The 13,146-nt window shown below is 34.5% G+C and overlaps 1 protein-coding gene across 1 annotated transcript; it reads left to right on the top strand.

The window, feature by feature from the left end:
- Window positions 1-51: 51 nt before the first annotated feature.
- LOC127867757 (neuronal cell adhesion molecule-like) lies at window positions 52-12,928 on the top strand. Its single transcript, XM_052409131.1, has 10 exons — window positions 52-361; window positions 3,195-3,494; window positions 4,192-4,485; window positions 6,038-6,178; window positions 7,398-7,451; window positions 8,644-8,680; window positions 8,933-9,003; window positions 9,296-9,308; window positions 9,488-9,570; window positions 9,735-12,928. The coding sequence occupies exons 1-10, from the start codon at window positions 325-327 to the stop codon at window positions 9,767-9,769; spliced, it is 1,065 nt and encodes a 354-aa protein (XP_052265091.1). The 5' UTR covers window positions 52-324; the 3' UTR covers window positions 9,770-12,928.
- Window positions 12,929-13,146: the final 218 nt, after the last annotated feature.

The following is a 13,146-nucleotide window of genomic DNA, read 5'->3' as shown; positions in this document are numbered from 1 at the left end:
GTAGACACTGTATAGGTATAAACAAGATAATAGATAATATATTCAAATGTCTGTGAAAGTTGTTCACTATGTAATTCAGTTGGCCCTGAGAAGCTGTTGTTCAAGGTCGATGGACACTCTGGCAAGAACACTGTTACAGTGAACGAGAACGTTACTCAGACATTCAGTTGTTCATTGGAGAGTAACCCAGGTTCGACGATCATAATTAAAAAAGACGACTTAACTGTGATAAGTGATGTAAATAGGCTTAATATTTCAACAACTGTTCAAAGTAGGTGTGACGATGCTGGATTATATACATGCACTGGTTATAATGAGCATGGGATGGCAACTTCAGACAGTGTCCGGTACTTCGTCAACTGTAAGTTTAAATACATTCATTTTATTGCTCCAACTGATTTTATTTTACCTACTCATGAATTGCTTTTGGGAGCAATAGTGGTAAGTCGCAAATGTTTGGGTTCTTTTCAATGTCACTCATTAAGAATTGCATTCAAATAAATTTCTATATGAACCATGTGGTAGAATTTGACGAAATGTATCAGTCATGTTCATGTGTTAGAATTAAAGTGTTTTAATGTAAGATATGCCTGAAAATGGTTTCCATAGGAATCAAAAGTTTGAACGTCTTGCATGCTTTAAAGATCTTTTTGTAAAAAAATGGACATTTGATTTCATAACAATTTCAACACATAATTAGCCGGCGGTGAACCTCTATCAAATTCAGCTCTATATTTTTGATTTTGTTATAAACAGGGCTGCAAGGTATTTGATTCTATAGAGACCTCGAATCGTCTGTTTAAGTGTATTTCACAATTAAAGACGAAATGGGGATTGTCGTCGCATATATTAAACATTCGTTCACAGAAGTTTTACATTTCGAAACGGTGGTCAAAAGCTACGGCAGAGGATAAGAACGCCGTTCAATGTATAGATATTCGTCTCGATAAACTATTATAGTTTTCCGCATTTCAAAGATTTTGAAAGCACTGCTCTTGATCTTTTTTGTTGTTGAAGGCTAGTCAGGTTATGTTGTTGGGGCACTTGCTGTCGGGCATTTTGTAGATACTAATTATGTATTGTGTCTAGACTAGTCCATTTAACTTCTGTACACAGATTTCAAGCGATATATATCTCGTTATGACTACAACGGTTTCATTTGGGCATTTGTTCTAATAAGTCCGTTTCATATAAAGTAGAAGATTCCATCACGATACACGCGGATTTTAACGGTCGTATATGAGTCTGAAGTATAATTATGTTTAGACTCTGTCTTGACCGCTTGTATCTAAATTATTGCAATACGATCGGAGTTTTAATCGCTGATTTGAAAACATATCCACGAGAATGTTCCATTTGCTGCTTAATGAGCTACTAGTATTTGATCAAATATATGAATCATCAGCATTCGCTTCATCAGACGTTTATAAACAAACGTTTTTATAGATATCGATCGATTTTATTCGTGGTTTATATCAGAGGCGAATGCTGGAATATGACAAATTAAAAAAATCCAGTATTGTTAATGTGATTGATTTTGAATCGACTAGTTAAGTTTCGCAATAGGACTAAACTTTAATTTGCTAAGCTGTTTGCTAAGCAGAAAGGTATTGTATAGCGATAGATTTATTTATGCATAACAGAGTCGAACCAAAACTTTTCAACAGAACGTGCGGTAAAGGGTTTATGAATGTAAAAGCTGCATCTTCTACATTCGTCAATATTATTAGTTCTAGCTTTCGTTGTAAATTTGATCATATAATCGTTAAAAATATGCCTGTCTGTTCAGCCAAACATGCCTGTGTACCGGTTTACGGATTATGATAGGCCCTAATATAAGCAGCCGTTGAAGGATGTCATTTACAGAAGCAACAGGTGAAATTATGTCACTGTCCAGTAGTACTCAAATTATCACAGAGGCAATGAAGGGTTCAGTTGCAGTAGCAGTGTTGACAGTGATTGTTTCTTCCGTTATGATGGTACTTTAAGAAAATATGGTCAATGACTGTTTTGAATGGGTACTAATTTTCAACTGGTCTACGTTAACATCACAGAGCATGATTATTGTTTGGTTCATAAAAGCTTAAAGGTCATTCCAAAACGAAACAGTTAAGTTTTGGGGACGATAAAAACAACAACGTAAATAAGTGAAGTACACTGCACATTCTAAGGGGGCATTCTAAGTCAAGTACGCGTCTCGACAGTATAGACTCATTGACATTGGTTCATAGTAAGATGAGTTTCCGTAAAACAAAGAATGTCAAAAAGACACTAAGCGCTTTGAAATACGACCCAGGATTAAGCTTAAAATTTCCGTTAACAATTTATATTTAATAACAGTATCAATTATTTAGAGATTCGAAGAAAAACGGTTTATTAAGTTCAAACATCCATTGAAATGGATTGTTACATACCTAACAATTGATTTTGCATTCCAATTACCAGTAACAATTGTCAGCGGTAAAGGGCTTCAAACTGAGTCGCCTTCATACGATGCGGATGCTGTTTTTTTATATTTATATATTGTTTCCAAGGATTTGCAACACCTTTTTTCCTTGTTGTAATCTTATCCGTCTTACCTGTATTCTCCTGACATTATAACACGTTTTAGAAACAAGTAACACTCTGTCATTCATAACAAACTATTCAGAATGAATGCTTCATTCATGTAAATTCATATACATCACAATGTTTTGCATTAAAAACTTTATGTCTGCATAAGGTCTTCTTAGATAAAAGTTTTGCTTTCTATACATGTTTCATTGACAACATATATTTTGACACACATGTTGATCATTATGTGATGATGAACTCAAAATACTCATGGATACCTTAAGGTCACATTGCAGATTAGAGTACAGCATTTTGTAACGTACAACTTCTGCTAACATCTGTGTAAAAGATTTGTGGTGGGTATGAAGTATCTATAAATCTGTTGTTTTTGTATGACACTGTGTCATTGTTGAAGTTTAATACTTCAAACGACGGTTGGTTATTACATTTTACTTAATTAGCATCCGTGCTTTTCATTTAACGTAGCTACTTATTATATCACTGTTCATTGGGTGCATCGCCTGTAATGATATGTGTGTATCTATCAATATACGTTTTTTGTCATGTTGTCCATGAGGCATATTGAACTGCTCTTTCTTTGTAAAAAAGATATTTAGATAAGCAATACAATTCCTTAACAGGTGCTGCAAGACCTTCACCGCTTGAAGAAATACGCAACATTATTGGCAGTGCCCGGAATGCGAATGCTTCAATGTCATTCTACACACAGGCTTATCCTGCACCACTATATGTATGGCAAACATGTAAGGGTACATGTACCAACATCACCAATGGATTCAAATACAACACATCATCTAACGGACTGTTATCCAATTTGACAATACTTAATGTAACGAATGAGGATTATGGAGAGTACAGAGTAATTGTTAGTAACGGAATTGGACAAGCGTGGACGGAATCGTTCCAGCTTATTCCATATGGTCTGAATATGTTTGAATACTAATTTATTTACACAAAATAAATCTTAAGCAACACAAAACTTGTTTCCAATCTTACCCATTTTTAGCTCGGCTGTTTTCGGAGAAAACCCGAGGCATTGTCCTAGCCAGCTCGTCGTGTCGTCCGCCGTCCGCCGTAGGCGTCGTGCTAAAACCGTAACATTGGCTATGAAATCAATGCGCTTCCACCTACAACTTTGAAACTTCATATGTAGCTGCACCTTGATAAGTTCTACACGTCACACATTTTTTGGGTCACTAGGTCAAAGGTTAAGGTCACAGTGACCCCTAAAATAATTCTTCTGACAAGCTTTCATTTATTCAAAACTGCACCCGCAGCCGAGCGTCGGCATCCATTATGCGGTGCTCTTGTTTTATACATAAACATAGATGAAATTGTTCCTATCAGCAATATGAATTTGTTAAGATAATTTTTTTTTAATCAGTCTGTAAAGGTACAGTATGAAATATGACCCTTATCAAGCTTGTAACAAATAGGAACAAGATACTTAACGTTTTTTTTTGGTTACTTTCTTTTCATTTTGTAATGTTTATAGAAGTTAAATTGTTAATTTGAAGTTAATATTACATATGTATATAGCAAAAACCGTATGTTATTGTCTTAACACGCAAAAACAGACAATGATTAATAAAAAATGACACAAACTTATTTTTACAGATAGACCGACAGCACCAATTAACTTCCATGTCATTGAGAATACACAAAAAGAGGCTACTGTAGCTTGGACACCAAGCTTTAATGGAGGTGTTCAACAAACGTTTCTTATTCTATACAGAATAAATCAAGAAGGACCTTGGATCAACATCTCAGTAAAAGATACTGGGGACATTATGATTAATTTAACAATACGGGGACTGGTGCCGAATACTAAATATCAGACTTATATGTATGCTCAGAACATTATTGGATCTTCGATGAAAACTTACGAAATTTCGTTTGTAACATTAAAAGGTAATGTCGTGTTTAACTCAATTATGCACAACGTTTATAAGTATTTATCGATTATATTTATATAATATTTTTGTTACATACTTTATCCTTCATACTGTATTAACTTTTGCATGACACAATTAAGTTTCCCAATAAGAAGCAAATGATAAAAACGGCATGTGTGTTAGTGTGAGGATGCACCAAACATTATTACAATTGGTTTAATATTTAAAATGTATTGCAAGTTTAAGAAAACGACGTGTCGCACGTAAGAACGTCTGCATAACGCAATGTTCAAGCCCACTTTAAGAGGTAAAAGGTCTGGTCCAAACTGTACATTCATGCTTCGTTATGCAATGTTTTATTATTATAAAATGTGCACATCAAGTGTCGCATGTAAAACCCAGGTCGCAAGCTGTAATGTAAATGTAAGTTATACTAAGCGGTCAAAACTTAAATATGAGTTTTATTTTGCTTGTCTAAAGTGCGAAATTTAATATAAAAAAACGAGTCGTAGATGATACTCGTTCTGGTATCGTTTCATCATGCCACAGGAAGTTACTTTTCTGGAACTCTGATTTAAATCAAACTATTAAGTAATTGAATGTTAATTCATTTAAATGTATTATCTTCTATTGGAATATAATTTGAATCGCGATGAGAATAAAGAGAACACGTCCATTCTGTGCCACGTTTGAGGTTTAAAGCTCTTTAAAACCTGTTTTAACCTCGAATGCTTATAATTGATCGTTACAATGCAATTTCCCAGGTTTTGCTTATAGACTACAGTGTGTATGATTATAAGGGTGCTGTTATTCAGTACATGTATCATTTTTGTAGTGTTGTTATGTACGTGTGAGTAATCTCTAGTACATTTGTTTTGTGTGTCACTGTGTGGAAATTGGTTCCCTACCGTTCATATAGGGCCGGATGATATGGTAAGTTTTGTAGAGCTGTATTTCCTCTTTTTTATTATTTTATCATGTTTCGGGCACATTTAAAAATAACTTACAGCGAATGTTCAAAATTTGTAAATGGCTAGTCGACGGTATGACCTATCGTTTATCTTTAAATTCATTGTCATACTTAAAGGTCAAACGTGCATTTTGGGCATAATACAAATTTGTCTGGACTGTAACATGAATCATCATTCCTAAATTTGAACAAAGTTTACCACAAATGTTTACCATGTGGAGAAGACGTCTTACCATGTGGGCAAAGAGTAAGGTCAAACTTTATTTCAAAATTCAAACATGTGTATCCTAAAACTTGTTGAATAATTACAAGCATTAATGACAATGGGCTTGACATACTTCCAAACGGTTTATCTAGCTAGATAATTGGGATATGTTCATTATTTCAGATGGATCCCATTCGTTAAATAGATTTCTTAGCCATTATGCTATAATGGCGGCGAGCAACGCCAAGCGTGTTATCTCCGTTGAAGATATCATTCTCTTACATCCCGTAATGAGCCGAATGACAGTTGAACTTGTCGATAAATATTATAACTGTAACCTAACCTTCTAGGCATATTATGTTCATGTACACTTACAGTATTTTTTCGTTAAAGGCGTCGATGGATCATCCTCTGCAAGTCCAAACACTGGAGCCATCGTTGGAGGAACAGTTGGAGGGCTTCTTATTATACTAACAGTTGTACTGGTTATTCTTGGACTACGGAGATACCATATACAATTCGTGCGAAAACAAGGTTAGATACGTTTACATACTGACATATAAACATTTTTTTTCAGATTTTTCCATCAGTTGAAACAAACAATGACTTACAAAAGAAATTTTGTGTATTTATTATGTAAAAATCCTAAAATTAATATCAATTGATCTTTCGCGTGTAAAAAGCTTTTATATTTTTAAGATAACTGTATGTATCAAACGAAGACTTTCAGTTTATTGAAACATTTTATATTACAAGTTTGTTTTCAGTTGGTCCATATGTTTTAGTGTATTAGCTGCTTCTAGCTAGAGGAATGATGAACTATGTGGGAAATCACAAAGAGACATTCTCGTTTCCATTCGATAGTCTTTTCTTTTATAATAAATGATCATTTGCATACAATATACACTAATAAAATGAAAAAAAAAACAGCACTATTTATAAAACTGAAGTGATCGCATTCAAAAGGATTGTCAAAAAGTATAAATATATACCGGCTTCAAAAGCGTAGTTAAATGAAGCTGTGGCACCTCAATGTGATTTTGAACCCTGTATGTTTGACTAGAATTGATCAGGAAGATAAATCGTACGGCTTACAAGCATAGAATCGGTCTGAATAAATTGACAAATAAGAGGATCTTATTGTAAGCTAACACCGTTTAAGATAGAAAAACAAACACTTAAAAGTAATAATTGAAAAAGGAAGCATCGATCTTAAGAATTATAAAGCTTGTAAATTAACGATGAGATGTAGTTGATTTTTCCCCGGCCTCAGGACGTAACTGTTATGCTGCTCTTGTAAACAGGCGAACATAATTAAAAAGTAACTACACGGAAACGTTTTCTTTGGTATTGCAGTTTATAAGAACGTATATGGTTAGAATTGACCGTTCAATGGCTTCAAACCGAGTTTGATTATTGATTATTTGTTTTTGTAATGTATTTTGAATGAAAGTTAGTCACTGGCTTCAAAAAGGGGACTTGTTTGTTCATTTGAGAATGATCTCCAACTGACGAGGTTTCACTTTGGTAATATTTGCCGACGACATATTCCAGATTACAACTATATAAGCATATTACTCTTAAATACAAAAGAACAACTGACAAATCAAACCGTTCTATAAAAGAATTACCATCGAAAGACATTTTTCCTTTTTTGTCTTAACACAACAACATCAACAACAAGACATTCATCTTTAAAATCGTGTCAATTTATAAAAAGACATCCAATATAACAACGTGACGTAATTTTCAGATTCTTCCAACAATGCTGAATATGAAACAACACGCACAAACACGGTAAATACCGGTAAGTACTTCAATAGCAAAGAAAAACAAGAAAGGTTTGTAGAAAATATATAGCAATATTATAAATCTTACAGTTCTTTTAAGAATGGCTCCTTTTCAAGCTACTTCGTCTAAGACGGGGAATATAACAAATGTTTCATAAAAATCAAACCATTAAACTAATTTAAGAACTCATTAAAACAGTTCAAGATTATCAAGAAATGTCTGTTTAAACAAAATCGGCAATAAAGTTAGTGATTAATTAATTTTTAGCCTAAATGTACAACACAGTATAAATATCTGTAACGTTTATACTTGCAACATTTATGATTGTTATCGACAAGACCTCTCAAACACCACAGTGTTTATCAGAAAAATAATCTCGATACAAGTTGATATCATGTGTTTGATTTTCGTAAACACAATAAAATATAGCATTTATAATTTACAAATTATCATTTTCACAATAAGACATACAACCAATAACAAGACTGAAGTAATGCGCAGAAAGGTACTTAGTAACCGTCTTGCCAACCCATGAATTGCATCATGAAAATAACCAGTTATAGAGAGTTTCATTTATTGTAGACATAATAAAATAGTTATGTTGTTATGCTTCTGAATACAGCAATATGATCATATCGTAAATCAATCCACTTGGTAATACATGTGTTTAGTTCCGCAATATATGTCGATCGCATATTTGAACTTTGTTTTAATTGTTCATTTATACATCTAAGGGAATTTTAATATCTAAAAGTAAGTCGTATACATTGAACCGTTATAAGATTGCATTCCCTGAAATTGTGGTCAATAATATTGGCAGTCAATGTTCCAGCTTCATATAGCAATCACTTAAAGTCTTAGTCAAAACAGCTAAGTCGAAAAGTCACCTGACTAAAAATGTCTTAAACTCATTTAACGGTTAACATAATGTATTACCCATTCACAATAAATGTATACAAGGGTAATTCAACGACTTTGTATTATTTTACTAATAAGTGATTCTTAATTGACTGCATAAGCTTAGTACTGTCTTCTTAAATAGCTATCAAGGTTTATTGCATACTTTACAATAGCCTCACCCTCTATGTACTTAAAAACACCCATAATTTGTGATATCTCGGTATTAAATGAAAACAACACAACAGTTAAAAACCGCTATATGTATTGAGTGTATTGGGTTGATGATTATATTCCTTACTATCTTGCAGGGGAATATGACGAGCTTTCACAATCGCATGCGATTCGGTAAGGCATCTATGACACTGTCAAACTTACAAATACCACGGGCAATATCAATGTCCAAAATGGTCCGTAATATGTAGACCGGATTGTGTTTTTTTTTCTCGTTTTGTTTGCATTAGGTAGTGTGTTTAAATTAAATTGATAAATCTATACTAATCTGTCTAAAAAAACAACAACAAAAAACAACAGCATCTGATTGTGTAAAGTACATAATGACACGAATTGTTAGAAAAATGTATTAACTCTTTGATACAGACATAGTCTGGCTGTTGCAAATACCAGTGGATATGATCCAAGTGAGGCCGCGAAGACCTATGAACTTCTAGGTAAAAAATACTCGCTTCTGTTTTTGTAGTCGTTGATTTAGGTATCAATTTATTGATTAACATCCAATCATGCTTTATATTTCTTTTAGACTTGGTCTGTAGGTGGTTCTAAAGTGGGAATCGATGTTAATTTTAGTTCAATCACATTGTGATTTTGGTAAAACCAGAAATCACGACAAATATTGTTTTGCAATTTACACGCCTTGTCTTAACAATGGGTTTACATGCGTTACAACACGAGGATATATATTTATATAATATACAATGTATTTGTGTTGTGTTTACATTTTAGATGCCGTTCAGAGGTAATCAATTAGATGTTTATACGAGTGTATTGTTGTATCTTAAAAGTCATTAAACATAAAACTTTTGAAATGCTTTTATTTCTAAATTGTTATAATGTTTGTTGATAAATTTATACTTTAATTGCTATTCAATATACATAAAAGATACGACATATTTAAAGTAATTACGTTACTTCCAGCAATAAGAATCAGTATTCACCATTATCCGAACATCAGATATCAGGGGCTGCAAGTATGTATGAGGATACTCGTGAAGCTTCAGGTACATAAACTATTATTCGTTTATTGGTATGATATCAATAATTTAGATGAGATTATTGCGAGTGTTAACATATATATATACATGTACTCTCGGCAACGCACGTTATCTTCTCATATTGTAATTGTTATACTATGGCATAAATCAAAAGAATAATATGTTTGTAGGTAATGAAGCGTATGAGAATACAAGGAAATCATAAATCAAGACCCTCCAGTATGGGAAACGGACTGGACTTGATGAGCATAGTATATAACTTAATCAAAGTACTGACAGTACTGGTGTGACGATGCTGTTGAAGAGGATGGATATACATGTATCAATTTAAGTTTATCTACATCACCACAATTGTGTTTGTGGGAACGAAAATTTTGGGTACGAAAAAAATTGGGTTGGACAAAAAAATGGGTTCAAAAAAAAATTTGGGTATGAAAACAAAATTGGGTACGAAAAAATAGGGTACGATCAATTTTGGGTACGATATTTTTTATGGGTACGCGAGTAGCACCCGTGGGAAACTTGACCCATTCAGCGAAACTGGGAGGCGGATTACTTTCTCGATCAAATCTAAAAATAAATACATTTGGGGTTTTCCCAGCGTCACAGCGTTTGAAGTGCCACCTGGCAGTTTCGTGTCTGGTTTCTGTCCCGAACCTCTCGATAACCTTGAAAGCGGACGGGAACCAAGCTGCCTTTACCTTTATCAATGATAATCAGCGAGGTATGCCGATTGAGAAAATTAAGCTAACTCAATCGGAATGGCTCGGTCTTGTACATATGTCGCCATTGTGATGAATTGTTTCATGGTATCATAACTTAGACGAGCTGCTTCGCTGAAGCAGCATCGTCAAAAAAGGTCTAGGGACTTAACCCCTCACTTAACAATCACCTGCATATCACCACAATTTAAAAAATGATTATGACAGGCAAAGGTTTTCATAATTTCTGTCACGTTGATAACCCAATTCTGTCAATGGGATTTTAATTGAACAGTTCTCGTGACGGGAAAGTCTTTACTACTTGATCTAAAAATATAACAGTGTTTAGCTCACCTGAGCACGAAGTGACCTTTTGTTATTAGTCCGCATTCCACACTCAATATCGATAAAACTTGGTCAGATTGATTATCATGACAATTTGTCATTCAAGTTTAAATCATATGGGGTTAAAGATAAGGTCATCTGGTCAATATCCTGACAGCTTTGAAAAAGCCACATGTATGACTTGATCAAACAAACTAAGAATGTTTATCCTGACAAAATCAAGTGACTGTTTGAATCTGTGTCAAGCGGAGCCTTCAGGTCATTCTGCGCCATTACTTGCGCCTTTATATTAGGTGAGTTATGTACGGCAACTATGATCCTCTTGTTAGCACCATATGCATTATACATTTTTTACACTGTAAAGTGAGTCCGGTTTCTTTTTTAGTAATATAACGTGTTTTCGCTTCATAAGACCAATGTAAATGTGTACAGCGTAAACAAAAATCTGCGTTAATTTGCATTCAATCATGGTTTTTTACAAATGGATAAGTATTTTTATTAGAGTTGCGTTGTTTCAAAACTTACTAAGCATAATATGTAAACAAAATTGCATTATGCTTTTCAGCTCGACTTTTCGAAGAAAAATGAGAGCTATACTATTCGCCCCGGCGTCGGCGTCGCCGTTGGTGAAAGTTTTTTATAAAGTCAAATAACTTTAACACTATAAAAGATAATTAAATCAAACTTGGAATACTTCTTTATGGCAACAAGACAATTGTGAATATTAAGTTGCATAACTCTGTCAGCATTATTTTTAGAGTTATGTCCCTTTTTATACTTAGAAAATTGAAAATTTCGTAAAGTTGTGTGTTTAGGTCCACTTTATTCCTAAAGTATCAAAGCTATTGCTTTCATTCTTGCAACACTTACTAACTATCATGAGAGGACTGTGCAGGCAAACTTATGTAACTCTGACTGGCATTTTGACAGAATTATGGCCCCTTTTATACTTAGAAAATTTGAAATTTGGTTAAGTTTTGTGTTTTGGTCCATTTTTCTCCTTAAGTATCATAGCTATTGCTTCCAGACTTTGAACAGTCGCTAACTATCATAAGGGAACTGTACAGAGCAAGTTGCATAACTCTGGTTGGCATTTTGACGGAATTATGGCCCTTTTAGTACTTAGTAACTTTGAATATGTTGTTAAATTTTGTGTTTAGATGCACTAAACTTCTAAAGTATCAAGGCTATTGCTTTCAAACTTCAAATACTTTCTTACTATCATGAGGGTACTGTACCTGGCAAGTTGAATTTGACCTTGACCTTTGAATGACCTTGAATCTCAAGGTCAAATAAATAAATTTTGCTTAAATTGCCATAACTTCTATTTAGGATCGGATATGATTCATACTTTGACAAAACAACGCTTACCTGACATACCACAATGGACTCCATCCAAACCATCCCCCAGACCCCACCCCAGAATCCCCCCCCCCAAGTTTTGGTTTTCATTTTTTATGCTCCATGTTGCAGTTGAACTGCACGTCAGTCCGTTCGTCCGAAATCTTTAACATTGGCCATAACTTTTGCAATACTGAAGATAGCAACTTGATATTTGGCATGGATGTGTATTTCATGGAGCTGCACATTTTGAGTGGTGGGAGGTCAAGCTCAAGGTCGCCCTTCAAGGTCAAGGGACAAATATATGGCGTCTGTCCGTCCGTCCGAAAACTTTAACATTGGTCATAACTTTTGCAATATTGAAAATATCAACTTGATATTTGGCATGCATGTGTATCTCATGGAGCTTCACATTTTGAGTGGTGAGAGGTCAAGGTCATCCTTTAAGGTCAAAGGTCAAGGTCAAAGATAGAATTTTGCAATATTGAAGATAGCAACTCGATATTTGGCATGATTATGTTTCTCATGGAGCTGCACATTTTGATTGGTGAAAGGTCAAGGTCCTTCAAGGTCAAAGGTCAAGGTCAAAGGTCAAATTTTGCAATATTGAAGATAGCAACTATATATTTGGCATGCATGCGTATCTCATGGAGCTGCACATTTTGAGTGGTGAAAGGTCAAGGTCAAAGGTCAAGGTCAAAGGTCAAGGTCAAAGGTAAAATTGTGCAATATTGAAATAGCAACACGATATTTGGCATGCATGCGTATCTAATGGAGCTGCACATTTTGAGTGGTGCAAGGTGAAGGTGAAGGTCATTCCTTTAAGGTCAAAGGTCAAATATATGGCTTCGAAGCGGAGCAGGAGGGGGCATTGTGTTTCACGAACACAGCTCTTACAACACTTACAATACTTACCTGACATACCACAATGGACTCCACCCAAACCATCTCCCAGCCCCCGCCCCCCCCCCCAGAATCCCCCCCCCCGATTTTTTTTCTTTTGTTTTTTTCTTATTTTTTAAATATCATCTAATAAATGACCACACACTCACATTATTCCCTCCAACCCCCCCCCCCCCATTCACAAAAAGAATTTTTGAAACGTGGTAAAAAAACACAAATATTTATTTTTATTATTTTATTTTTGAACAACCGTCCAACCATCACACCCAAGCTATTGCTTTCAAACTTGAAA

The sequence above is a fragment of the Dreissena polymorpha genome, chromosome 2 (genome assembly GCF_020536995.1).
Source record: "Dreissena polymorpha isolate Duluth1 chromosome 2, UMN_Dpol_1.0, whole genome shotgun sequence".
Lineage (NCBI taxonomy): Eukaryota > Metazoa > Mollusca > Bivalvia > Myida > Dreissenidae > Dreissena > Dreissena polymorpha.
The sequence above is the reverse complement of the archived record's forward strand: the minus strand, read 5'-3'. Positions and strand labels throughout refer to the sequence as shown.

Excerpts from the sequence above, each read along its gene's own strand:
- LOC127867757 (XM_052409131.1), top strand. The coding sequence starts at position 325 with ATGGCAACTTCAGACAGTGTCCGGTACTTCGTCAACT. Across the intron at positions 6,179-7,397 it reads ACAATTCGTGCGAAAACAAG|ATTCTTCCAACAATGCTGAA; the intron begins GTTAGATACGTT and ends CGTAATTTTCAG. Across the intron at positions 9,571-9,734 it reads GGATACTCGTGAAGCTTCAG|GTAATGAAGCGTATGAGAAT; the intron begins GTACATAAACTA and ends ATATGTTTGTAG.